At 52.2% G+C, this 24564-nt stretch overlaps 1 protein-coding gene across 9 annotated transcripts in view; it reads right to left on the bottom strand.

Moving 5' to 3' along the window:
- The window catches only part of ARHGAP26 (Rho GTPase activating protein 26), a 152360-nt gene that overhangs the window by 72709 nt on the left and 55087 nt on the right, over window positions 1–24564 (bottom strand). For 8 of the 9 annotated variants that reach the window (XM_075766784.1, XM_075766776.1, XM_075766779.1 and 5 more), the window contains 3 exons: window positions 10655–10691; window positions 2788–2853; window positions 2151–2225 (listed from right to left, as the gene is read on the bottom strand). In XM_075766784.1, the coding sequence (XP_075622899.1) occupies window positions 2151–2225; window positions 2788–2853; window positions 10655–10691 (178 nt within the window). The remainder of the gene's footprint in view (window positions 1–2150; window positions 2226–2787; window positions 2854–10654; window positions 10692–24564) is intronic. The other variant, XM_075766780.1, reaches the window with a different exon arrangement.

Raw genomic sequence — 24564 nt, 5'->3', positions numbered from 1 at the left:
GTCCAAAACTTTGAATCCCTCCCAGCTCCAAGAGCTCTTAAACCAAGCAAGTTTTGCCATCTGTCACAGCCCCGCCGCCTCGGCCCAGACACAGCCTGAAATTGCCCTTGCGAGAAGACGACAAGATGAGTTGCTCCGCTAGCTCGCAGGACGACCACACCGGCGTGACAAGCACGAGCAGAGGACCTGGCACGTCAGACCCGCTGTGCCGTGGGGCACCCGATCCCCAGCCTATTTTTATCAGCGGGCAGCAATGCTCTTTAACCGATGCTCTAATGCAGTGGTGCCAAATGTGTGCGCCATGAGACAACTCTGGCTTATCTGCTGTACTTGGGTGGCTAGCAGGACATACTCACATGCCCCAGAACCTGTGCCAAACTTCTACTAATAGAGTCAGCCACCAGCGCTTGTGACTGCAGCGAACTTTCCAAATGCCAGAGCAAAGCTGGTGCAGAGAGGTCCCCTTGCGTCAGCCTCTGATTTAGAGCCTTACCCTTCTGTTTCCTAATTATCCCTGGATTATCAATTTTGCATAGGTTAACGCTGACAACTGTAACAGCCACCACGGGCTTTGCTCAGTGAACGCTGGGAAAAGACCGGGGAACTGGGAGAGGAGAAGGAAAGATGTTGAAAGTGAAACACAACGGATGAAAAGTTTTTGCAAGGTGAAACACGTAGAGAGAGGAACACTGGCATTTTGTGAAGGCAACAGAAAGGAAGTCATGTTGCAAAGGAATGATAATAAGCAAATGGAAAGATGAAGATGACCACGAACGTCACTCATTTCCCCTCATTTGCCCCAAAGAAGTAACAAACACTTTCATAAGGGCGCTAACAAATTATGAAGCATTTGTTTCCTCATTATTACACCTATTTCATACATGGTTTTGCCAAGTCTGAGAAGGATGAGCTGGGACTGGCAGAGGGCAGCTGCTGCTGCTCCAACCCAAGTGTGTATTTTCTCAAAACGGTTCTTCAAATGTCTGTCTCATGCATGTCCGGACAGACAGACTGCCGCAGGGCCGCAGCTGGGGGTGGAAATGCCACCTGCTAGTTCAAGGGATGAAATGGTTTGGTCACACGTAGCCAACCTCAGCACCAGCCTGGACCACAGACAAGGGCAGAGGGAGCAGGGGAGGTTCTGCTGGAGGGGCCAAGGCCTGGGAAGGCAGCAAAAAGACCAAAGAGAGGAACGGCTCGCGTTTCTTTTTGGGTCCAGTACAAACCCTGGGCTTCTGACACAGACGCTGGGCTGGGAGTCAGGCTACGGATTCTCCAATGCAAACCAACAAGTGTGACCCAACGGACAGCTTTGCACAGCTACGGGGTGATGGAAAACCAACACCATCAACAGGGAACCACTCCAGGACCAGTCAGCTGCAGTGGTCCCAGAAGTACCCCGCACCAGGAAGAACCACCTGCTCACTGACAACCACAAGACCTGTTTGCCCTCAGGTGAGGCCCACAGAATGCTGGTGCAGAGCGCTAAGGCACTTGCAGCAAATGCTGCAGCCTCTCTCTTGCCATGACATCAGCTGGGAGGTGGGGAGGGGTTTCTGAGGGCTGCACAGGGTGGCCAGTGCTCAAAGGAGCCCCACGACACCAACATCAAGCTCTGCCATGGTGTGACCCAACACCTTCTCTCCTCCCAAGCACCCAGACCCGCAGGACCCGATGCCTCAGGCATGAGGGAAACGCATGCTTGAAAAGTCTGGGCCAGACCGTGTTAAAACAGGCACGAGAAGGTCCAAAGGGAAAGGAAGAAGAGCCACAGGCAGCATGCAACACACAAGAGAAAATAATTAAAAAGTATTCTGGGAACAACGTGGCAGGTATGAGATTAAAAACCAAAGCTTTCAGCTATTTCTTTGAAGATTTTAGTTTGCATTTGGAAAGGCTGCCAAAATTCATAGCGCATGTGAGCAGGACACCAGTGACTGCACCAGAAGACCTTTGAAAGCAACGTCCTACATGAGTCCTACCTTAGCAACCTGCCAGTGGTTCCCCGGGACCTCCCGGCCTCTAACAGCATGTGGCCCTAAGAGCACATTCACCACGATTAGGGACCCCGACAAGAGCCTCCCTTCTTGGCTGGCAAGACTTCAAAGCAGCACAATCTACTTGCCTTTAACAAAATACGAGATACTTACCCATCAATATACTCAACAGCTTTTGAACTCTAGAGTTTACTCCAACAATTCGGTAGAGCCCTTGCTCATTGATCCCTAGGAAAAATAAAAAGCTTGTTAGAAGAATGTCAAAAGAGCTACTAACATTTCTTTGGTTTCTCTAATAGCAAAAATAATTAAACCCTCTCACCAACTACATTTGAAAATCATAGAAGAGTGCAAAATTTTGTTTTGATGTCATCCAGATGCTAACAAGATAGCCCGTCTGTATATAAATAGTCTTTGCAAGAGATTTAGGGGAAGGACTGAAGCACAGATCTGTTTGTTATCCCACAGGAGAGGAAATGCCTTGTCGTGGTACCATGAAGGGATGCCCAAGAGAAGTTCGCAGTTTCAGTCCCTTCCCCCATCTTGCACGTCCAGGGCATTATTTCCAAACTCTGCCCCGCTGTGTGCTGAACCCCGGCTAACCCCGGCCACCGGGCAAACACGTGGCTCAGCAAACGCATCTGCCTGAGCATATTCCAGGTTTATCTGATGTGGGTCTCCGAGGGTTAATGAATCATTGTTGCTCATGAAAAGAGCAGGTAAGGAATTGCTATGCTACAAACAGCTGCAACCGTCCCCCAAAACAAGACCATCTGGTGAGCTGCTCTACCTCTTGTTTCGACAGCATGTATGCATTTCTTGATAATGCTGAAGCCGATATCATCCAACTGGGCAGCTGAAAGGGAAGAGAAGAGAGAAGCGATAAACACCTAGCAGAGGGATAGCTTCACGCCGAGCACCGCGCTCATCCCACAGTCATCGCTGACATTCACAGCAATACTGCACCACTGCTCGAACGAGGCGGGAGGAAGGAGAAGGAGATAAATTAGGTGTTCACGGCAGAAAGGCACAAGTACAGTACCCTGTACCAGGTGTAACCCAGGTGAGCGCAGAACACTAATCCGTCATTTCAGCCTCTGCACCCCTCGGAACCGGCACCTCCCGTGCCTGCCGAGCAGCAGAGCCCCGGGCTCCGTCAGAGATTTACATCTGCAGTTGGTCAAAATATTAATCTAGGAGAAAGATGAGGTAACCCAAAGGACCTTTGTCTGGAAAGTTGACACTAGGTTGCCTGGAAGAAAAAGGGGAATCTTATTTATTTTTGACACCACAAAACCTTGAAAATGGCACGAGGCAGCTTGTGTGCCGAGTCCTGGGTAACTCCTATCAATCCTTGCAGCTCCCCCCTGCAGCTAACCATGTGCTGGAGAGATACCTTCATCTCCAGGCCAGCTCCGTCACCGGGGACCGCCTGCGTATCTGGGGTACGCTGCCTGGGGCGGTGGGGCGAGGGCCTTCGGGGCCTCGGATCTCTTCTTGGGGCTTTTGAGGTGGTTTTGTGCAGATGCAGGTTTTTTCAAGGGCAAGCCATAAGACAGGTTGGAGCAATGAAAAGTTACGGTAAAAGGAGAACTGGGAAAGAGACAAGTGAAAGAGAGAAGCAGGAGATAACTGTGAGCAGCAACTGTGAAGGAAAATGGAGTAAAGGAATCAAAGCAAAGGTGAAAGCGCGGAGGTAAATATGTAACACAAAGAGAAGAGAGCTGACGGCACGTAGCGGTGGAAGAGCAATAGGGACTGGGAGATGGGAACAAATTTCAGGTCAAATCTCTGCCCGAAGCATCTCCTGTGCCCAGCGGAAAGGGATCTGTCCCCGGGGAGCCAGCCAGCGCCAACCCCAGCCCCCCCACCGGTGCTTGCACCCTGCCTGCACTCTGCCTGCACCACACTGCAGGCAGACCCTCCTGCCCCCCAGCGATGCAACAGCCCAGCTAAACAATACTGTCTCACGAACACTATACGTTACATCCCATTTACCCTCGCTCTATGCAGATGTACACAGTTCAAGAACAGCCCCTTCTTTTATTAGCACAAATGAAATATTTATTTGGTGCAAATTATGATGTCCTGAAGGCAGCTGACTCTGCCTGAGACTAAGATCTAAAACACTCCCATTAATGGAATGTAAAACTCAATTAACTCGTGCCATTGCAGGTTTTCACAATTAATTTCAAGGAATTACTAATACGCGGATCCAAAAACGCTGGAAGAATTAATCCCTTAGTCAGCTTTCTACCGCTGCGTGGAAAACACTGCCCGCAGACAGCTATTTGTTAGGGAAAATTACTTCCTCCCCATATAAAGGTTTGGGAAACTTTTCACATGGCAGAAGCCCCACCGAGAAGGGTGTGCAAAGTCACCCCGGGCTCCAGGGCTGGGACGAGCATCCTGGGCAGAGGCTGCGGGACACAGGGCACGACGCAGGGCACGCAGCCCGCCTGCCTCCCTCGTGCCACCTCAAGCAAAACCCTTTCGCCCCGGCAGGCCCTCGAGCTGCATCCGTCCCCGCCGTCATCCCGCGGCCGTGTGGACCCAGCAGACGGGGGGGAGCAGCACCAGGGCCTGGGGCAGAGCCACCACCCGCCCCGCTCCCTGCACGAAGGTGCAGGATTTTCCCAGCTGTGCCTGACAGAGGCTGGTTCAGCGTGGCTGCCTGCAGCACGGCTGCGCTGGTTTAAGACTTTGAACTCTGGCAGGCAGAAAAGGCTCAGCATTAGTTTAAAAGCAGATGACTTTATGCCTGCACAGATTTGTGGGAAGAGACACACAACTGCATTTTATCGAGAGCACAGCAGGAAGGGATCAGAGCCCAGGGCCGGCAGTGTCCTCGCAGCAAGGCACGTGCGATTTTACTTCTTTGCATTCCCCCTGTTCACATCATTTCTTTAAACATAGATTCACTGCTGCTCCACGATAAGCTGCCAGCTCGCTGGCTGCCTATGGCTTGCATGGTGCAGTCCCTCACTAATCACTTGTTTTGAGTTCTCTGCTGGTGGTGTTTCATGTTTGATGAATGGCACGAGAACCTGAAACAGTAAAACAGCTCTATTATATTTTTCTGGGCAAGCACACTGAAGTGTCGAGCCAACGTAAGCACACAAGTTACAGGATGCCTGTGCCATAGGATGTGCGAATATCCAGAAGCTCCAGGCCCCTTTGCGAGGCACCTGGAGGGCTCTCCAGCACTGCTCCCAGCACTCGCCGAGCACGCGTGCAGCATAAAATCAATGCGCCATCGATCAGCGGGGCACAGCCTACCATAACCCACATCACCGACAAACACAAGCACAGGGGTACCGCAGAAGCAGGAAACCACCGCGCCGAAACCTTTTCTGCAGGCAAACCCGGCTCAACAGGCGATACCAGCCTTGGCTTAGCGCTGGCCAGAACCCTGATCTTTCAGTACATCTGTCCCGCCAACGCGGTTCACCATTTCAGGCTCTCTGCCGCGCGCTTTAAGTGCCAACCCGTTCCGTAAACCAGCAGATTTCCCTCAGTCCCTCGCCAAGTTTAACATGAGCAGAAGACACCTACAAAGGCGTGCCCCGCTCCGGGGTGCCCCCTCCAGAGCCCACCGCTCCACCGCTCAGCAAGAGGTTGGGCCGCAGCTTTCCGCGGCGTCGGCCACAGCAGAGGTAAGGGGCCAAGCAGTCCCTGGGGAGGGAAGGCACCAAGCGGAATCCTCCCAACCCAACAAATAAGCTCTTCCGCTCGTTGCTGAGCTCTGGATCAGGAAAGGTCAGGGATTTATTTGCAGGAGTTATAGCCAGAAATAATATCTGATTAAATATCCAAAGTGCCTTTGTTCATCCTTAAATTTCACTTTTTTGAGCATTGTAAAAGCTTGATTTCCCCTCTCACAGCAGAAGCAGCTTCTCTCTCTCTCATTCATTTACCCAACGATTCAGTTCAGCAACAGCACAGACCAAGGGCGGATTTGCATCTACTGCCGTCCAGATCTTACACTTGCTCCGCTGGCCCCCGCAGCACAGCGATCCGCAGCCCCCAGCGTTGGTTCAGCACCTTAGACCCCACTTAGCTTCTGCTTGATAGCGGCCGCAGGTCAGGAAGCGGGGAGGAAGGAAGGGGCAACCGATGGCTTTCCGGGGCTGGAGAGCCGAGCGTGCCCACGTGAAACACAGGGTCTGTGGTCCCAGCAGCTCTTACGGCCCCATCCTCCTCCATGCCCTGACAGCAGGATTAGTGCAGCAAGAGGGTTCAGCAAGATTAACAAAAAAAAGAAAAGAACACTGCTGTCTCAAAACCCCCACCAAACCCAAGCCTTCAGCTAGCTGACCTCAACGAGAGCCGCTGCTGCAGAAGGCAGAGGCAGGAACGTCCGTACAGGAGGGATGGGACCCACAGCCCACACCCAGATGGATTTAAATCATTGGGGAGCTGCCTCCTGCCATCAGCCAGGGTCAGGAAACGAGAGGGAAGGCAGCAGAGCAGAGAAGAGCAAACTCTTGGGGCTGCCACAGAAAAGCATGGTCAACGTGTTTCTCCGCTCTTCACAACAGGCATCCCTAATCCCCATCCTATATGTTTAAAACGGCCTCTCAGTCATAGCAGGCAGTGGATTTACAAACTCTTTTATGATCAGAGGCAGCATTTTCCTCTGTTCATGCATTCAAACCTGCTGCAGGGGCAAAGCCTACAACTCTGCCTCCTGCTACTCCCCCTCCCGGGGCTCTCACTGCCCAGGGGAAGATGTGAAACTCCGCTCCGGGCCAGGCCAGATGTCACAGGCGCTTCATACAAGAGCAGCATTTCAATGCACGGCTGAGATGCAGTATTCACACTGTAATCTAGCAGAGAAATATGTTACATCGGCAAAGGTGACACACATTGCTTGTATTACAGCTGTTGCGCACACACACACACACTTATCTGACCTTCATGTAGCATCGTATTTCTAGTGCTACTGAGCTGGTCTCATCCCATTCTATTTTTGCCTCACAGATTATTTCTACTTAATCCATTAATTCCTTTACTTTACGCTGATATGGCATATCAGAGCATCGGTAAGGGGGTAAGAAGTCTGAATCAGCTCTGTTCAGCCTCAGGCAGCCTTGCTGACTCCAGCTGTGTGCACATCGGTCACGGCAGTGCAAGGTCAAAGCACGCTCTTCTGCACCCCCTACCCCCCCCGCACCCCGTTTCTGCACCGTGCAACGAAGGGCCACGATGGTTACCGTTAGGAATTCGTTCAAAGACTTCAGGGAATTCAAAGCCACAGAGAAAGGGAGAAACCAAGAAGCAGAGACTAGAGAGAAACGAGTTTTCAAGTGTTACTTCAAGTCTCAAACCACCAGTGAGCTGCAAAGATTGGGAAATGCGGATTGCTGGGGAGGGCCAGGCCACCCGGACAAGCGCACCAGCAGACAGGGCAGTCAAGGGACTCAAGGTCTGTGAAGAGCTTATGAAAATAAAGACAGCTTCTGATGGGGTCCTGAACTAATGGGGAACCAAGTGGGTATGGAAAAGGAGAGGGAAATGGTAGGGAGGGGAGGGGAAAGGAGTTCTGTGCTTTTCCATGCAATAAGCACAAATGGCCTGGAGGATTTGTTTCCACAGAGCAGGGCAAGTCCTCCTGGTTTGCAAACTAACGCATCTAAATTTGTCTGGCTCTCGCGGTTCACCGACACCCGCCCACCCCCACTGCTCGGCACGGCTTCCTCCCAGCTCCCAAAGAAGATTAAGATAAATCACCCTGTAGGCCGATGGCCATCTGGCCACACAGCAGGATGTAAAACCCAAAAGCACTGTAAAATTAGATAGTGGCCAAAAAGCAGACCTCACTATAGCACTGCGAGTCCCTGTCAGACTAACCCACGTAGGGGCAGGAAGCAGAGGTATACAGGTTTTCAGGGTCAGGAATTGCATCCGGACTCCACCGAATGACTGCACTCATTTCGAGGCCCTGGAGGAAGCTCCTGTATCAAGGCTTGCGTGGCAAAAAGCCAGTCCCCAAATCAATTTTAAGTGTAGCTGGTGAGGCAAGCAGTTCACTACAGACATGGTTTTAATGAGGGCTAAAGCAGAGTCAGATGTCTGAACGTACCAGCGGCAGCCCCAGTCAGAGCCGTATGTGAAAATAATCACCACCAGACCGTTTAGAAGCACTGCTGCGTAAGCAGCCTCCAGCCGAGGGTCCCAACGCGCTCCCCAAAGCCAGGGGAGAGGAGCCCACAGAGCAGACAAGGAGGACTCTTCTCATTTTTAAGACGGACCATCAAAATGGAAGAGGTACTAAAAGATAAGAATCTTTGCCAAAGCCTCCTCGGCTGACTAAACCCCAGCTTCGTACTCATCTGGTGAAGACGCGCAGGGAGAAACTTGGCATTTTGTGTCTTTGTCAAAGTCTCCCTACACTTTGCCAAACGCTGAGCTGTTTCGGAGAGGCTCGGCTGACGCACGGGCTGCACCACTACCAGCACTACAAACAAACAACGTTCCAAAAGCGGCACAGGCTGGGCTGGGAACCCACATGGGAGGGAACCGTGGGAGCTGCCCCAGCCTGGGGACAAACTGGCTTTCTCCTCAAAGCCACCGGCCCCAAGGGTGGGCTTCCAGCTAGGGATCTGTCGGGGGCTGGCAGCAGCCACAGGCCGTGGCCGAAGAGCAGCAGCCGCCAGCGGAACCGCTCGGCCCGCTCTGGGCAGCGGGCGTGTGGGGCAGCACGTCCTGCCGTGGGGCACAGCACGTCCTGCCGGCCAAGCATCACCCCGTCAGCGCAGCACCCAGAGTGAGACGTTCCCCTCCAACACGTACGCCCCTCCCAGGTTCAGCCCAGGAAAATCACCTATTTATATATTTATACGGCAGCAGCGGCCACAGCAGGCAGCCCCGTGCTGCCTGCAGCCCAGCCTGGTCCTGCCCACACCTCCGCTAACGCTGCGCACGCTGGATGAGGCTGCGCACAACCAACCACGGGCAGGAGCCGGGGCTCAGGGGCAGACACAGCCTGGCAGTGAGGAGCCCGGGGGGGAGCACCACCACCCAGACAGCCCTTACCCAAGGAAACCCTAAAGAGGCGTTTAGAGCCCCGACCTGGGATCTGTCGCAAGCTTGGCAGCTGAAAACCGGGATTAGACAATGCAAACAACCCTGGGAAAGTCATGGACACGCTCGACTTGAGCTCTTACCATGTCTAAGAGAGCTGCCGTTACTTTGCAGGATGACTCCAGCGTAAGTCACAGCCCCAGGAGGATTTCTGGCTGACAGCACGTAAGATGGGAAGGTCACGCTTTGACAAGCGCTTCTTTCAGAGGCGGTAATTACTTCACCAATTGCTTCACCAATCCTTCCTCCCATCCCCATCCCTAATGTTTTCCCTACTTTTTCATCACCCCTCAACACAGTTTAGCAAATGGTTATTGTAACACGTTTCTTTAGCCAAATCACCGCACGCTGTCCCGGCAGAGCCGGCGGTTGTGTGCAGGGGACACACTGCAATGGCAGCCCATGGCCACGCTAGGACAGAGTTGAGCAAGTCCTCTTCTCTGACCCCAAAAAACTCATTTGGCCCCTCTTTAAAAGGGAGAAAAGACAGAGCTGTTCTATGCAGACTTCGTATCCAGCTGGGGCATTGACCAAGCGTGAGGCACAGCATTTAATCCTGCGAGGATCATCGGGGCTGCACAAAGCCAAGAGGAACACACATGGGATAAGATGGATGTGCACCTGACGCCGTGGAGGACCAACAGCGAAGGGAGAAGCCACCTCGGAGAGAGCAGAGAGGAGGAAGAGACTGTTTTGTGCAAGGCTGAAAATGGGTGCAAGGAACATTATCTGCAAATTATACCTATTATTATGAGAAAAATGCTTCTACTCAAGATGAAAATGCCCTGTCTGAGGCAGCATAAAAATGAACTATTTACTACTCGTCAACCCAGGCTGGGCTCTCACATAACCGATGACTTTGGGGGAAGGAGGGAAGGGATCAGAGTTCTGAGCATTGCAATTATGGCAATTCAAACCTACTGGGAAATGGCTCAATTAAGGGTTTTGAAACACAGGACATAAGAGCCAGGACCAGGTGCAACTGCTCCTCTAGGAAGAAAAACAAGTGCTTTCTTGACTCAAGTCTTTGATTGCCTGAACTACAATAAAAACAGCTCTTTTTTTAGGGGCTCTGGTTGACAATCCTGATTAGGTGGGACCTCCTTACTCTATATTTTTGCTCCCATTCCCCTTTGGAAAAGGCATGTTTGTCCGCCAAATTCTGGTTCCGAAAGGAGAGCTGGTTGGTCCAAGATGCCACCTGCACCCGTTGACTCCGATAAGTGAAAGGAGCCGGTCCCGAGACACGCCAGCACCCCTGCACCACTGCCATAGCCCAGGGATCTCGGGGCACGGGGCAGGTGGGAGGGGATGCACCTCAAAGTGCCAAGGAACAGCTCAGCACCGCTCTCCATGGTCCCGGGTCCCACCACCAAGTTTCTGCACCAGTTCTGTGCTGGGCACTGGATCCAGCTCCTCCCCCGGGCCACCCCGTGGTCCTCACACCAAGCCCCTGGCCCAGGGAGCACAGCACAGCCCGGTGTCCCCGCAGCTCAGCATCTCCTGCTGACCCAGCAAAGTGTGTGCACCCAGCACCTTCTCGGGAGTCTGGCTTGAAAAGAAATACTTACTGCCTTCGCTCTGGTTGTCCTTGTTCGAGTTGTAGACCTGGAAAACACAAGAAGAAAATCTTATGAAGACCCTGGCTCCACTGAGAAGGGACTGCTGACACGTCTGATGTCACCCCAACTGGGGTCTGCTGTCCTCATTTTTAAGACGGACCATCAAAATGGAAGAGGTACTAAGAGAGAACCTGCCTTGACCTCCCCCAGCAATAAGGCTCCTCGCAGCCTTCTACATTCGAAACATCAGGTTGCCACAGCTTTGGAGTTATATTAAAATAACAACTAGGGCAGGTTTTAAAACAAGAGAACACAAATGCTCCATGCTCTTCTCAAAGAAGCACATAAGGGATATAAACTTAGAGCAGAGCAGACGATTCCCTTTACATCTCACGGGCATTACAGTAACACCTGGTAGGTGCTACTCAGGCAAGGAGCAAGAAGCCATCCTCACCCACAAGTACTTAGAGCCTGAATGAATGAGTCAGGCAAAGAGTGAGAGAGGAAAAGAGATGTCATTAATTTAGAGAGGACCTGAAAGGCAGAAGGACGAAGCAACGCACCCAGCACTGTCTGCAGCAGAGCCACCCTCCAAGCCAACGCTGTGGCTTCATCCCAAGACTCTCCTGTCCTCAAACACCAGTGCTCTTCCTCCTGTCCGAGCCACTACTACAGCTTCACTACTTTAGAGTGGATGCAATAAAATGGGGAAAAACACTGGCAGAAGGTTTTAACCACAGTTTGAGGATGATTTGAAAGCCTAGCATAATGAAAACAGTGGCTGTAAGAAGATCAGCCTTCTGACAGGTTGTATTTCTCTAGCTCAACAGAGTAAAATGTTTTAAAATAATCCTTTGTCAACCCAGAGCCCCAACAGAAACACACACACGCCGGCACTCCATCAGCACCACAAGCTGGAGCCGAGCGTGGCAGCATCCATTCCAAGAGGAACAAAGGCCTGGGTAAGCTGTTAAAGCCGCCGGCGTGCCCACCCTTCCTCTGCCGGGAACAAAGCCGGGAGCCCCCTTCCACTGGGAGCGGAGCATGGGGAACTGATTTAATCACATGCTACCTCCAGAAATAGCAAGCAAGGAAGGAAAGTTTCCAAAGGTGATGTTGATAGCAGCACAAGGCAGCAACGGCCGACACATCCAAGGGGAGCGGGGAGGAGGAGAGGCTCTGATCTGCGATCAGGCAGGCAAGCGTTTCTCGACCTTTCCCACCGCAGGCTCCCAATTAACGATATTAACCCTGAGGACAGAGGTTCAGAAGGTGCCCCTGGGTCTGTGTGCTGCCAGTGGGGTCCCTGCTGTCAGCAACCTCCTCGAGAGCTCCAGCAGAAACACGAGGCCGGGGGAAGCTGACAGTACAATGTGCTCAAAGGATCGGTGCCAGCGGCAGCCGGGCACGCACACTGCTGACCACGGCAGAGCTCGCCACCGTGCCCACCCCGGGTGCCCCAACACCAGCCCAGTATCCCCATTACCCATACCAACCACCCCACTAAAAGGCTGTGTGTCACATAGCACTTCTGCAGTATCACCCTTAGGCCACTTAAACTGATGCCTTCCTCGGAGGGCATCGAAACACGGCTACTCCTGTGCTCCCCTGCCCGTCGGCCGCGGTGCCAGCCCTGCGGAGAGCCACCAAAGCTGCGGCTCCACGGACACCTCTGCGGTGGCAAAGCAGACGCCAGCACCTCTCGCCCCGCACACCGGCCGCACGGGCCCGTCGGGGCGGTGAGCTGGCGAGGGAGCTCAGCCTCAGAGAATGACACGAACCTGGTCATTTGCCTCCTGCAGGTTCATCTTCAACGGAGGGAGGCCCGTCCCTCGATGCCAACCAGCGCAAGGCCACAGCCAGCCATGCTGGCACCAGCCAGAGGCCGGCGGGACAGCTTGCATCAGCTCCGCCACCCAGGACACGCTCGGGGAACCACAAATCTGCCGCTGCAGCTCAAAACTGGGGGTTTGGGCAGAGACTGACCCCTCAGTGCCAACTCCCGCTCTTCCTGGAACGTTTCCCAACGAGCACCTTCCCTCTCCTGCTCCCAGGGCACCTAGCTATGCAACGCAAGACAAAGTGGAGATTTTTGTTTGCAAGAGAAAATCTATCGTCCCACATCTGGAAACTGGGGGATGATTCAGCAGCAAAACCAGCTGTAGTCAGCAAGTGAGTTTTCCTCCATGAACACTGAAAATGTTTAATATCAAGAAAATAAAATAAGTGACAAGAGGGAAGGAAACCAACAGCAGGCTCCTCTGCCAGTGGTGCTGCCTAGTAGCCCTGGCCATAAGTCAACCTTCCCTAAAGAAGTTTTTCTGTCCAGCTTCAGCAGCTCCGTTGAGGGCCCATCGCAGGGCCCAGGCGCACAGCTTGAGGTAACCCTCGGAGCCGCACAGCCCTTCCTCCGAGCCCACGCAGCCTTCGAGCCCTGCACGCCGCCCTGGCTCACCCCAGACATGCAGGCTGACGCTCTGTGCAGTCAAAGGGAACACTCTACACAACAAACGGGTGACTCGGCTCTCGCAGCCTTGCTTTCCAGGTACAGCCGGGTTACTACCCAAGGGGTCCCCCATCAGCCCCGGCCACTGCCCCTGCTGAGCACACGCCAGCTCCTGTGCTCGGGACACCAAAATATTTTGCAATTCCTCCGGGTCACCCCGGGTTTCAGCCGCTTGCTCCGGCACCTGACGTGCTCCCTGGCACAGATCCGCTATCTGCTGTCCTTCGGCCAACGGCTTCCCTGCTGCCCGGGCCTAAAGGACCAGTCATGCAGCTCGAGTTATGGGGCATGGCACATCAGCTACAGGGAAAAATGTCTCTGCCTGCATATTCGCTCTTCCAGTTTGGTTACATGAAACAATAGAGAGGTTGTTAATCATCAGAGACCGTTCTTGGAAAAAAAAAAAAAAGCGGGGAAAAGAACAGACAAGGAAACACAATATGCTTATGCCATTAATTGCAAAGTATGCACACAGTGAAAAGGAAATTTCAGGCAGAGGTCAACTATGCAACCATAAAACAAGGAGATACTGTCATCCTACATCCATCTTATTAAGGACAAACCTTTTATCCATTGTCAGTGTATTAATCCATTAACACCACTTTACAACATCAAGGTTTTAACCAAGCCCCAATTCTGTAATATCATTTCCTTTTCCAAGAAAAACATTACTTTTAAAAAGAAATCCTTTTCCTATATTGCCTCAAGCCTTTTGAAGAGAGGTTTTTGTTTTTGTTTTTTTTTTTTAGGATAAGAGACAGTTTCCAAGTCTGCAGAAAGGTCTGCTGTGTAAGGAGTCCGAGAGCAGAGCCCCTCCAGCACCCTAAGGGCCACCGCTGTCAAAACCGTGCCCCTCATGCAGCCAGACTGGGTGGCCCAGCCCGCGGAGACCCCTCGGGGTCTCGGCACGGCAAAGGTCACTCCTGCCCTGCTTGGCTTCCCGGACCCGGACAGTAACATTCCACTCCTTCCAAAACAGCTTTGATGATAACCAGAGCTTAAAGCACAAGGATGTATTTTAAGATTAAGCCTCATATGCAAGTCAGTGTTGGACCAACCTTCTTCCCTGCGAAAGGGTGCTGAATTTTAAAGAGGTTTTTACTATTCATTATACCCAAGTCTCCATTGATTACTGACAAAAATAAAGTTACAGATTGTTCAGACAGGAGCATGTTTTCCCTGCACCATCCTCCTTGTAACTCCACCACACTGTTACACTGTCAATTCATCTTTACAGCACTGCAGAAAAAATCATAAATCCAATGGGTTCTGCTGAGGAATGGAGGCAACAGAGGCCCTACGCTCCCAGGCGCTCCCTGTGCACAGCATGCTCTCTGAGCTGCCTCAGAAGGCAGAAATCCTTCCCTGTGAGGGTGCTGAGGCCCTGGCACAGGGTGCCCAGAGAAGCTGTGGCTGCCCCTGGCTCCCTGGCAGTGCTCAAGGCCAGGTTGGATGGGGCTTTGGGCAACCTGGGCTAGTGGAGGGTGGCCCTGCCCGTGGCAGGGGTGGCACTGGATGGGCTGGGAGGTCCCTGCCCACCCAAACCAGTCTGGGGTTCTATGATTCTGGTGAACAAGCCCTGCAACCCAGTCCAGAACAGAAGAGCTCAGCACAGAGAAAAACTCAGCATGGCCAGGGAGACCTCCAGTAACCCCATAGCTACTGGGTGTTCAGACAACAAAGCGCTCCGAAGCTCTCTGTACAGAGCTGCTCTTCCAGCAGAAGCTGTGAAGCCACCCCTGACCTCCCAGGTCTGCCTGGCAGCCTGAGCCCACCACCGCCCGTGGTCCTTGAGCAGAAGCACCAGTCTGTGGACACAGCCAGTGTGGTGACCACGGCTGCTTCTCCTTCGCCACGTTTGAATCCAGCACGGACAACTGTCCCACCGCTGCCTGCCAACCCGGCAAAGCCTTTGGCTGCAAGCATCTCCCCCAGGTTCAGGGCTGCCCACCGGCGCTGGCTGCACAGCACCACGTCTGCTCTGCCAGGGCAGAGGACCAAAGGGACAGCGAGCGTGCAGAGGGGGAAACACCTCACTTGGTTGTGTAAAGGGCTAAAGTATTTCCCCATAGGGTTTGTATGGCAAAGGACCACACAGGCATGAAATAGCTGTGAGATCTCCACGGCAGTGCCCTCTGCCCTACCCCGGGCTCGCTGCTTGCAGCAGATGGGTGTCATCGGGGCACAGGCTGCACAGCGGCTCAGGACACGGGTGGGTGCACGGCGCTGAGACCCCCATCTGTCCCGGGAGAGACGGGCGCCAGGCTGGGAGCACATGGCCTTCCAAGACCTCTTCCAAGCAACTGCCGAGTGCTGGATTTGAAGAGAGAGGCAGATTCCGCTCCCCCCCACACCCCCATCCTTTCTCTTGCACGCCTGTGCACAATTCCTGTGCTAAGCTTTGCTGTGGGCTGCCTTGCCATGGCTGCGCGGGTGAGCGCGGGGTGCCGGCTCAGCACGAGATGCAGCACCGAGACACGGGGCTCCGACGCTTCTGCCAGCGTAAGTGCGAGGGGATAGCGCGGTTACACCTCGCAGGGTAACAGCATTTAGCAGACAGCACGCGAGAGCTTTGCTGAGAACAGGCAGTTCTGCAGGCGTGCACATCGCCCAGGACAGAGCCTGTTGATAAAACACCATAAAATAAGTTTATTTGTATACGCACACACCCCTTTTTCCTGTTGTTAACACACTCTGGAGAAAACAGACCTAAACCCAGAAAGCTTCTCATGAAGTAAAAACCCTCTTTCGTTTTTCAGTATTAGCCACTGACAAAGGGTAGGAAGAAAGCCTGTGCCGAGGGGTGGGGGCCGGTGTCCCACGTTCCGCCTGCGGGAACAGGCTCGCTTATAAACTCACAACTTTGGGGCTGGTGACTAACGTGGAGACAAACCCCTGTCCTGCAGCACCGCAACCGTCTGAACGCTCTCACTCATTATTCCCATCTGATTGTATCGTCAGAGCCAAAATATCTTTACTAGGAAATTTCAGAAGTGGTATGTGTAGAAAAATATATATTAACCTAGTAGAAAATCTGCAGACCTTGGTGCCTTGAATTTAGTTTTCTAAATTTGTACTGTTTGTGGTCAAATATGCTGAAGAAAACCAGATCGTACCTTTTTTAGTGGAAGCTACTACTGCTTAATTTCTGCAGAATCACTGCTATCTGGAGGCTTAAAACGAGGCTTTTACAACCTATTACTGAAAAATTCTGAGATTCATCTGCAAGTAATCCAGAAGCATAAATTTTATGAGCACAACAAAAATCGCAGTTCATTATTATTTTGAAATTTTCCTGCAAAATTAACCCCCCCCCCAAATATTTGAACTGTGCTCAATTATTAACTCAATATTTAAGATAATTTATCAAAGAACAAGTTAATTCTTCCTGGTGAAATGCTTCACCAAACATACACTATGTTTTGCAGAGGAAACAGTTTTATGGAGATGATTAAGAGGCCTGCGAAGTTCAAGGGTGCGCTAGCTAACAGTCAGCCCGGGAAGCAACGCCACGCTGCCCCGCTCCCTCGCTGCCGGTGGGACGAGCCGGAGGGAAACACGCTCGCGTCCTACCCATGGCCACAGCTGATTGCCTTCTCCTCGAGCCACGTCTCCAACACCACGTGGACCAAAGCGCGGGCAGCAGAAGGAACGCAGACCGCTGTACCCGCTCCAGTCCCCCCGCCCCAAGCTTCAGATCTGTCATTACCCACGTTGGAGCTGTGGGTAATACAAACACAAGCTGTGGATTTTCACAATCAAAAATCCTCCGATAGCCACCATCTGTAGCCTCAAATACTTCTACAGTCACCGTTCACAGCCTGATGCCATCTTCTGCCTGCCCACAGGTAAACCAAGAAGAATCCAATCCATCAGTTTTTCCAACCTGTTCCTGAATAAACTGCACACACGAGCATGCAAAGAGCAAAGGGGTATGCGGGTTGTTCGGGATGAAACGATTGTGGGAAAAGAAAAGCAAAAGGAAGTACCTGGAGTCTGGAAGGACAACAAAGAAAAGATGATGTTGAGTAATTTTACGTTTATTTCCCCATTTCGGGGTTTCCACTGGCTGCCCGTGATGTCTGTTAACCTCCACAATAAATTGGCTGTGCTTTCACACGGCAATTGTACGTGTGCACACCTCCTTTATAGGAGTACCCTACATTTCATACACAAAGCAGTTTTTTATTTAAAATTCAAAACGGCCCAACCTGAGCTGTATCCCTTGGAGGTTGCAGCGTTCAGCACAGTTCCCAAAATCTTTCAGGTTCCAACATCAGCATGAAATTTTGCCTAAATGGCTAAAATCTAGCGGACAGGGTTGTCTAGCTTCTCAGAGGCGGGAGGTGGCAGTGATTTGTAGAAAGCCTTAACGAACAACAGGACCGGCAGTCCTTCCTTCGCAGCCACAGACAGAGGGATCGCCATCTGAGAAAGAACCTGCCATTTCAACCACCTAGTCCAGGCACCGACATGGAAGATTCCACCTTACACTCCTTTTACTAGTGCTGGGACCTACCCTTCAACCCAGACTTTCCATTCAGACAACAACTACTGTCAAACGGGCCAGTCCTGCCAGATTTCCCTGGTCTCCCTGGAGGAGCGCAGTGTTTGTAAAGCCCTGAGCAATAGGAGGAAATGCTGCAGTGTTATGCAATTTCCTTGTGATTCATATTCAGAAATCCTCAAAACAACCATGAACAAGTTTTTCAACTTTCAGCTTAGAAGATGCACAAGCCAAAAGAGTATAAATAGAAATCATTATATTCCCTCAGAATTGGTAGTCCAACTGGCTTGCCAGCCACCCAAGGACAGGTTGTGGAGACACGGGCTGGAGGAGCGCAGACATTTTACATGGGTGTTTTGCAACCCTTTTGTAAATGAAAAAGGAAAATGGGGTGACAAACAGCCTGCAGACGGGAGTCCAGCCACTCGGATTGACTCAGATGGTGGTAGGCGGGGTGTCTGCAGCGCCCTGAAGCTGCAAAGCTGCCGCTGCACGAGGGCTCGCTCAGCCCAGCAGCGGTAACCACGTGCTGGGACTCGTGCACATCCCTTTTCCTACCCCTTCAATTGCCCTACGAGAGAGGGACAACAGAAGAGCTGCTTGAAACAAGTCTCCTCTCTTAACCTCTTTCTCACTCGGACGCCACTGATGCACCTGATCCCTTCCCCACAGTCAAGATCCTAACGTCCCCCCTGTCCCCTTCAGAGCAGGACAGAAACTGAAATGCATCAATATCGGTCCTGGAGAATTTGTTTCCAACCCTACGCCAGGAGTTGGAAGCCTGAGAAGCAGCAACCATTAAGGAAAAGGTTTATGGAAATTATCCTGCAATGCATGGACACAAATCCCCTCAGGATGATGTTGCACCGTGCTCAGGTGCTCCTAGGAGAAGGGCAGAGAAGACTCCCTCACTCTAGCATTCACTTAAAGCTTTGGCAGCACACAAAAACCCCCTCTGATGAACGGTAGTGAAGGTGCCGTAGATGACGACAAACAGGTTTTGCACGGAGATCTTGGGTAACTCCAAGTGACTTCAAGTGAGCAAAACTTCAGTGAATTATTGAGCACATTCCATTTAAAAGATAATAAGATATTATTTTGTTTCTACTGTCTTTACCACCAAATACTCCATTATTTCCACAGCAATTCAAGAGAAAAAGAAAGTGAAAAAATACCATTTTCAAGCCAGCAGATACGAGTGGCCCATTTTCTCTGACTGTGAAGACTACGAGGAGTTACCTCCTCACTTCCTCAAACTGCTGGTGGATGGTAGCACTTTCAGGGACTGCTGCGAAAGGCCGCTCTGTGGATTACCCATTTCTTCTGGCCAGGCACATCAGTGTTCACTTTTCTTTCCACGTGGCTATTACGGCGTTTCCATCTTTTCCACGTCATCGCCCAAACTGGCCTTCATGCGTGCAGGCAGCCTACAGTCCTCCCGACCTCCCCTCCCTCAGTCACGCAGACCGTGAGCACCTTTCCCTTGGGAGGGACGTCGGAGAAGCCAGGTCCTCTGCTTTGCTCTCCCACCTCCCAGGAGGAAAGAGGGGAGAAGGCGATTGTAGACAGACGGCAGCTTGCCCCAGGAGCCCCAGAAGTTGCTCTGAAAACCTGACACTCCCCAGGGGAGTGTTTCCCTGGCCAGGAACACTTTGTGCGTCGTTTTGCTGCTCTTCCTGTCACAGCGATGGTCCTGCCGTGCCGTCTCCCTTCCCCTCGTACAGGCAGGTACAGCGGCAGGGACGAGAGCCACAAGGCATGAGCCAAATGCCCCACATCCTCATGCCTGCGTGTCCGTGGGAGGTCGTGGTGCCCCCGCTCAGCCCCAGCAGCATGACACCGTGCTCACAGCTGGCTTCCATTTATCTAACACCATCCTGCAACCGGAGGAACCATCTCGCCCTCTGCACGCTCGCAGCCACGCTCTCCCGCGGCTGCTAGCAAAGACAGCAGCAGCACCTACACAGCTGCACCGGGAGGCTGATCCAGCTGAAAATTATTCTAGCAAGCCAGCTATTAGTATTATTATTACTTGACAGTGTGCAGCCAGATCAGGCTCACAGCGTGGGCACACAAACATTTGGTCCAACACCAGAGAAACAGAGAATGAAGAGTTGAGGCTGGAGAGGCGGGTAGGATTCCCACTTCCCACAGCTGCCCAGACGCGGATCCAATTGTGCAGGGAAGCACAGCCTGAGCCAGCTCCGGCCCTCCGAGATGGACAGCACCTCTCCAGCCTCTGCTGTCGTACCCAAAACCTGTCTGCTCCCACCCCGAGCTGTACGTGACTAGGTGCAAGACCACGACACCCCTGAAAGGCAGGGACCGCTCGCTTGGCTGCAGGTTCCCAGCCCACAACTCGGCCCCGTTTCCCACAGGAACGCCCAGAGCCTCCGGGCACCCCACGGTCCCTTCGTGAGATGGGGTGGGCACGCCTGGGGAGGGGAGGGCACCGTATACCCTGCCCCCTGCAGCAACAGGGAAGGGGGAAAAGGAAGGAAGGGAAGAAGGAAGAAAGAGAAAAAGAAAAGGGAGATCGGCACGGGTCCATACCGCGCCAGGCAGGATCCTCTGCACCTGACGCCCGAGCAAGCTTGGCACACCGCGGCAGAGCTGCTATGTTGGGACTCAGCCCAGTAGCAGGATGCCAGCAAAGCACAGAGCAGGAAGGCTCATGTACAAAAAAGCATATTTCCTTGTTAAAAGCAGGACACCTGGCAACCTTGATGAAATCAGCCCTTGTTTCTGGCTCTGCCTTATCAAGCCTGTTCTATTTTTGTCCAAGAGCCAGGTTTTCATACTACAAGCAGGATTTTCAGAGTTAGACTACACTGTGTTGTGGCTAGAAATAACCTTCCTTGCTCTCTGAGCCAGAAGGATATAGATAGGAGTAAGATCTTTCCCAGCCCACATCCCTGCAAACCTCCCTGCAGGGGGAGGGGAGGAAAAAATATGCCTTGCTTCCCAAGCGAAAGACTTGGCAGGGCAGCAGAAACCCGCTGTGAAATGCTGGTTTATGTCATTCAAACGAGGGCTGTTCATTTGGAAGAGGGTGGCCCAGGGTCCCTGGCAGCTCCTTCCTTCCTTCCTTCCTTCCCTCCCAACCTACTGTTCAGCGCTCAACTAATGCATTGCCGCCGGAGCCACCCCCCCACCTCGCTCCCCTCCTTCCTTCCAACATAAATTTCAGCTCAGAACTTACACCGATGCCTGAGCCTGATTAAAAGAGGAAAAAAAAATTAAAAAAAAAAAAATCTATCAAAAGTGAAACATCTGGGGGCTTGAATCCTCTACACAGGTCTTGCTCTTTTGTCTCTCCAAGCTGAACTAAATGATGGTTCTAATTAAAAACAAGCCCACGTTTTATTACAAGTGCAGGCATTCCCAAGAGCCTCCGAAGCCGAAGCCGCCCGGGCTGCCCGCCAGCCATCTGGACTGCTGAGCTCAGCGCGGTTATACAACCCGCCGTGTTTGTCACCTAAGGAAAAAATTACCTGGGTCAAACCATCAACCTACCATGTCTAAATGTTAAAAGGAAATAAAGCAGCAGTCAGTTTGGGGGGAAAAAACAAGGGGGTAGGCGGAAGCGACAGGGAGGAAAGCATGGTAGATATACAGCAGTCTCCAGAATAATGTAAGTGAAGGTCAACTGGTTTAGAAAAATACATTTTTGGAATAACTAAAGTGCTTAAAGCTTCACAAAGCAGCATTTTTAAGCAAGTCCAGCAGAGCAGATACATTCAGATCACTCAAGTAACTGATTAAAAGTGAAAACTTCTACTAGTTTAACAGCTTCCCGTAAGTTTTCTAGGATGCTTGAGCAACAACTTGCACATCCTCCTCTGCCAGCTATCTGCACTGGAGTCCAGCCAGCTTCTCGCTCTCCCTCTCTCCCACAAGCACACACGCCCTTCCTCCTTTCAACGTCTACTGACGAGCAGGGAGTCTGAACACATCAAAACCAACCTAATTTTAAATGACAGTGTCATCTTTATTTTTAAAATAACTGTAACACAGACGCGCCCCGCGTTCCTCCTCTGTGAAAAGAGGTTTCACACTGCCCAGTTGTTCTGAACAATGGCTGGTGGTTTAATGCCAAGACCGTAACATCTTTGAGGTGAGATCACTTTTAATCCTCGGTTTGCACAGCCGCTCGTGGGGGACACCCTGGGTCGGCCGTCGGGCCGGGTGTGCCGGCAGCGCAGCCTGTCGCGGGGACCCCCAGACTCTGGGAAGACCAGCAGAAAGGGGCCCCCGATCCCACGCTCACCAACCCTGCCCTCCGCACCCAGGGACACCTCTGCGAGCCCCAGCAGCTGCAGAGGTGGCTTCTTGGAGCAGCCCTGGGATGCGGCGCAGGGCTCGCGGTGCGCCTTCACCTCCCTGGTGCTGGGAGCCGGACCGATGGAGACTTAAACGGTCTCGGTGCCCCTGTCCAAAACTGCAGCAGGACATTTACCCCATTCCAGACATGACCTGAAATTCCACAACGCTAATAACCTCCCCGGGAAACTACTCACCCCCAGCTTGTACACAGCACCATGAGCATGCACAGCACCCGCGAGGAGCATTTCTACCACATGGCATCCAACAAACGCTTGCTGAGAGATGGCGTGGGGCACGTCCACCCTGCACGCTGCCGCAGCCCCAGCCCGGCACAGAAGCTGCCTTTCTCGGCAGCGCCGTGCCCGCAGCCTGCCTGCTCCTGCCAGAGCCCAGCCCAGGCACGGCGCTGCCGGGGGTCTGCCAGGAACAGCAAACCGAGGGTGGCATGGGACGGAGACCAGAAGTACAGAAATAAGATGATGAAAATGTTTGGAGTTTTGAAGGGCAGACTTTCTTCTGATGCTGCAGCTAGGAGAAGGAAGAAGCCTGGGTCAGGGACCATGGTGGGACTGTAACGGGACAGTAAGTCACCGCTTAAAATGAAATGCAAGGACCAATAGAGGAGGAAACAAAGGAAGAGGCTAGTTTTGCAACTGATTGTACAATGAACCACTTTAATGCAGAGTAGAAAAAATACTCTAATAGTCTATTCAAATTGGCAGAGAAGTTTGTTCTACTAACATGGAACTATTCCCCGAATTTCTACACATTTACTGAATTGTCTGCTCAACTAATTCTAAGCAGAGGTGATAACAGAGCAGAGAGAAAAGGAAAGCAACCATACTCTCTTTGGTCCTTCATTCCAAGCCAGTGCTTTGTGCCTCCCCACAGAGGCTGCCAGCACAGCTGGACAGATGCAGCCGGAGGGTGGACAGCCAGGTTCACACCGAAGCACTGTGACGAAATCACTTGATGCAACCACGTGCAACCTCCTCTTAAGCTGGTTCGCCTGGTCGGGCCCAGACTTACAGACAAGTTACCACATGCCAGCTCATCTATCCTGTTCACGCACACCGCGCTCATCGCCAGCACCCTGCAACTCAAGTTCGATTAACCACCCCTCCCCAGGGACTCTGCAAACCCAGGTCACCTCTCACCACCACGCTCACCTCCTGGCCTCAACCACAGTAAAAAAAAAAAAATTCGTGCTGCGGCAGAGCAGGTGGGTGTCCCACACAAAAGACGTCACGTGGATCTGTGACCGGACCTGCACTCAGATCCCCAGCCCCCACTCCTCTATCTGCAGCAAGATAACAGGAGAGGAGACGGGCAGCTGCCCACACCTCCACCAGCAGAATCAACATCGTCTCCCAAAGGGAGAGCGAAACCCAGCTCGTGTCATGGGACCAACCATCCTAGTCTCCCAACCTTTGTAGCCAATTTGTGCAGCCCCGACCACAACAAAGAGTGCTGTGGCAAAGCTGGCTACAGCAAAGAACGCGCGAAAGCAACGAGGCACCACGCACAAGAGATGAAAACCAGACATAGGAGCCACTGCTCTGCTCCTGGGTGTCCCCAACAATAGAGCCAGAAGAAAGAGAAGAGGTCACAAACTTTCCAAAAGTGGGTGGGATAGCACTTTTACGTGTGTAAAAGCAGTCCAGAGGGCTCTCTCCTCTTTTTGAGATGATCTAGAATGCTTCTCAGTATTTTTCTCTTTATGACCCGCACAGCTTCTTAAGCGAAGGACAAAAAGCTGTCAGCCTGAAGCAGGAGTGATTCTGGCTGGGTAAGCTATCAACCACTGAAGCAGCATTTGCTGGAACCATAAATAAAAGCCTGAAGTCAAGGCTTAGGACCTCACTGGCTTAAGTGCTTTAGAAAGAAAATAAAAGCTTATAAACTCAGTGCAAAGTTACTATTATTATAGGCTTAAAATAGGTTACAAAACAGGAGAGGGAGAAGGGAACAGCGGTAAGAGCACGTGATACAAAACCGAACATGGAAAATGACAAATTATCATTCGCTCTGAAAGCTCAGGCTCATTCTCTGAGGATCCTCTTCCATCACCTAGTGCTCACAAAGAACTTTCTTGGGCAAAAATCTTGAACTATGGGGCACAAAAAAGCCGAGCAGGAGCTCCACTGGGGCAGGTTTTGCCACCAAGCCGGCAGTGGGGCTCACCACCACTGCAGCCGCACGCGATGCACCTCCACCGAGACGGAGGTGCTGCTCTCGGAGGCAGTTCAGATGCTCCCAGGCGGCGCGAGAGCACGGGTGAGACTGCAGCTTCGGTTCAGGGAAAGTTCACTAGGTTGTCTGGGCCAAGGAGCAGGTTAGAGGTGAAGAGAAAAAGCAAACAATAGAAATTTAGAGATTGAGAGGGGGCAGAGTGGGGGAAAAAATGTTCTGTTCAGCAAAGAGAGAGAGAGAGGGAGATGGAGAAGCAGCAACTGGAATGAGTCAGGTCATGGAAAACAGAACAGAAAGAAAGAATTTGCCATAAGCAAACAAACCCAGACAGGATGAAGGCCATGAAAAAACTGCAAGATAAAGCATACACAAATAACGATCTTTCTC

This window comes from Balearica regulorum, chromosome 14 (genome assembly GCF_011004875.1).
Source record: "Balearica regulorum gibbericeps isolate bBalReg1 chromosome 14, bBalReg1.pri, whole genome shotgun sequence".
NCBI classification, from domain to species: domain Eukaryota; kingdom Metazoa; phylum Chordata; class Aves; order Gruiformes; family Gruidae; genus Balearica; species Balearica regulorum.
This window is presented reverse-complemented; position numbering and strand designations above follow the sequence as displayed.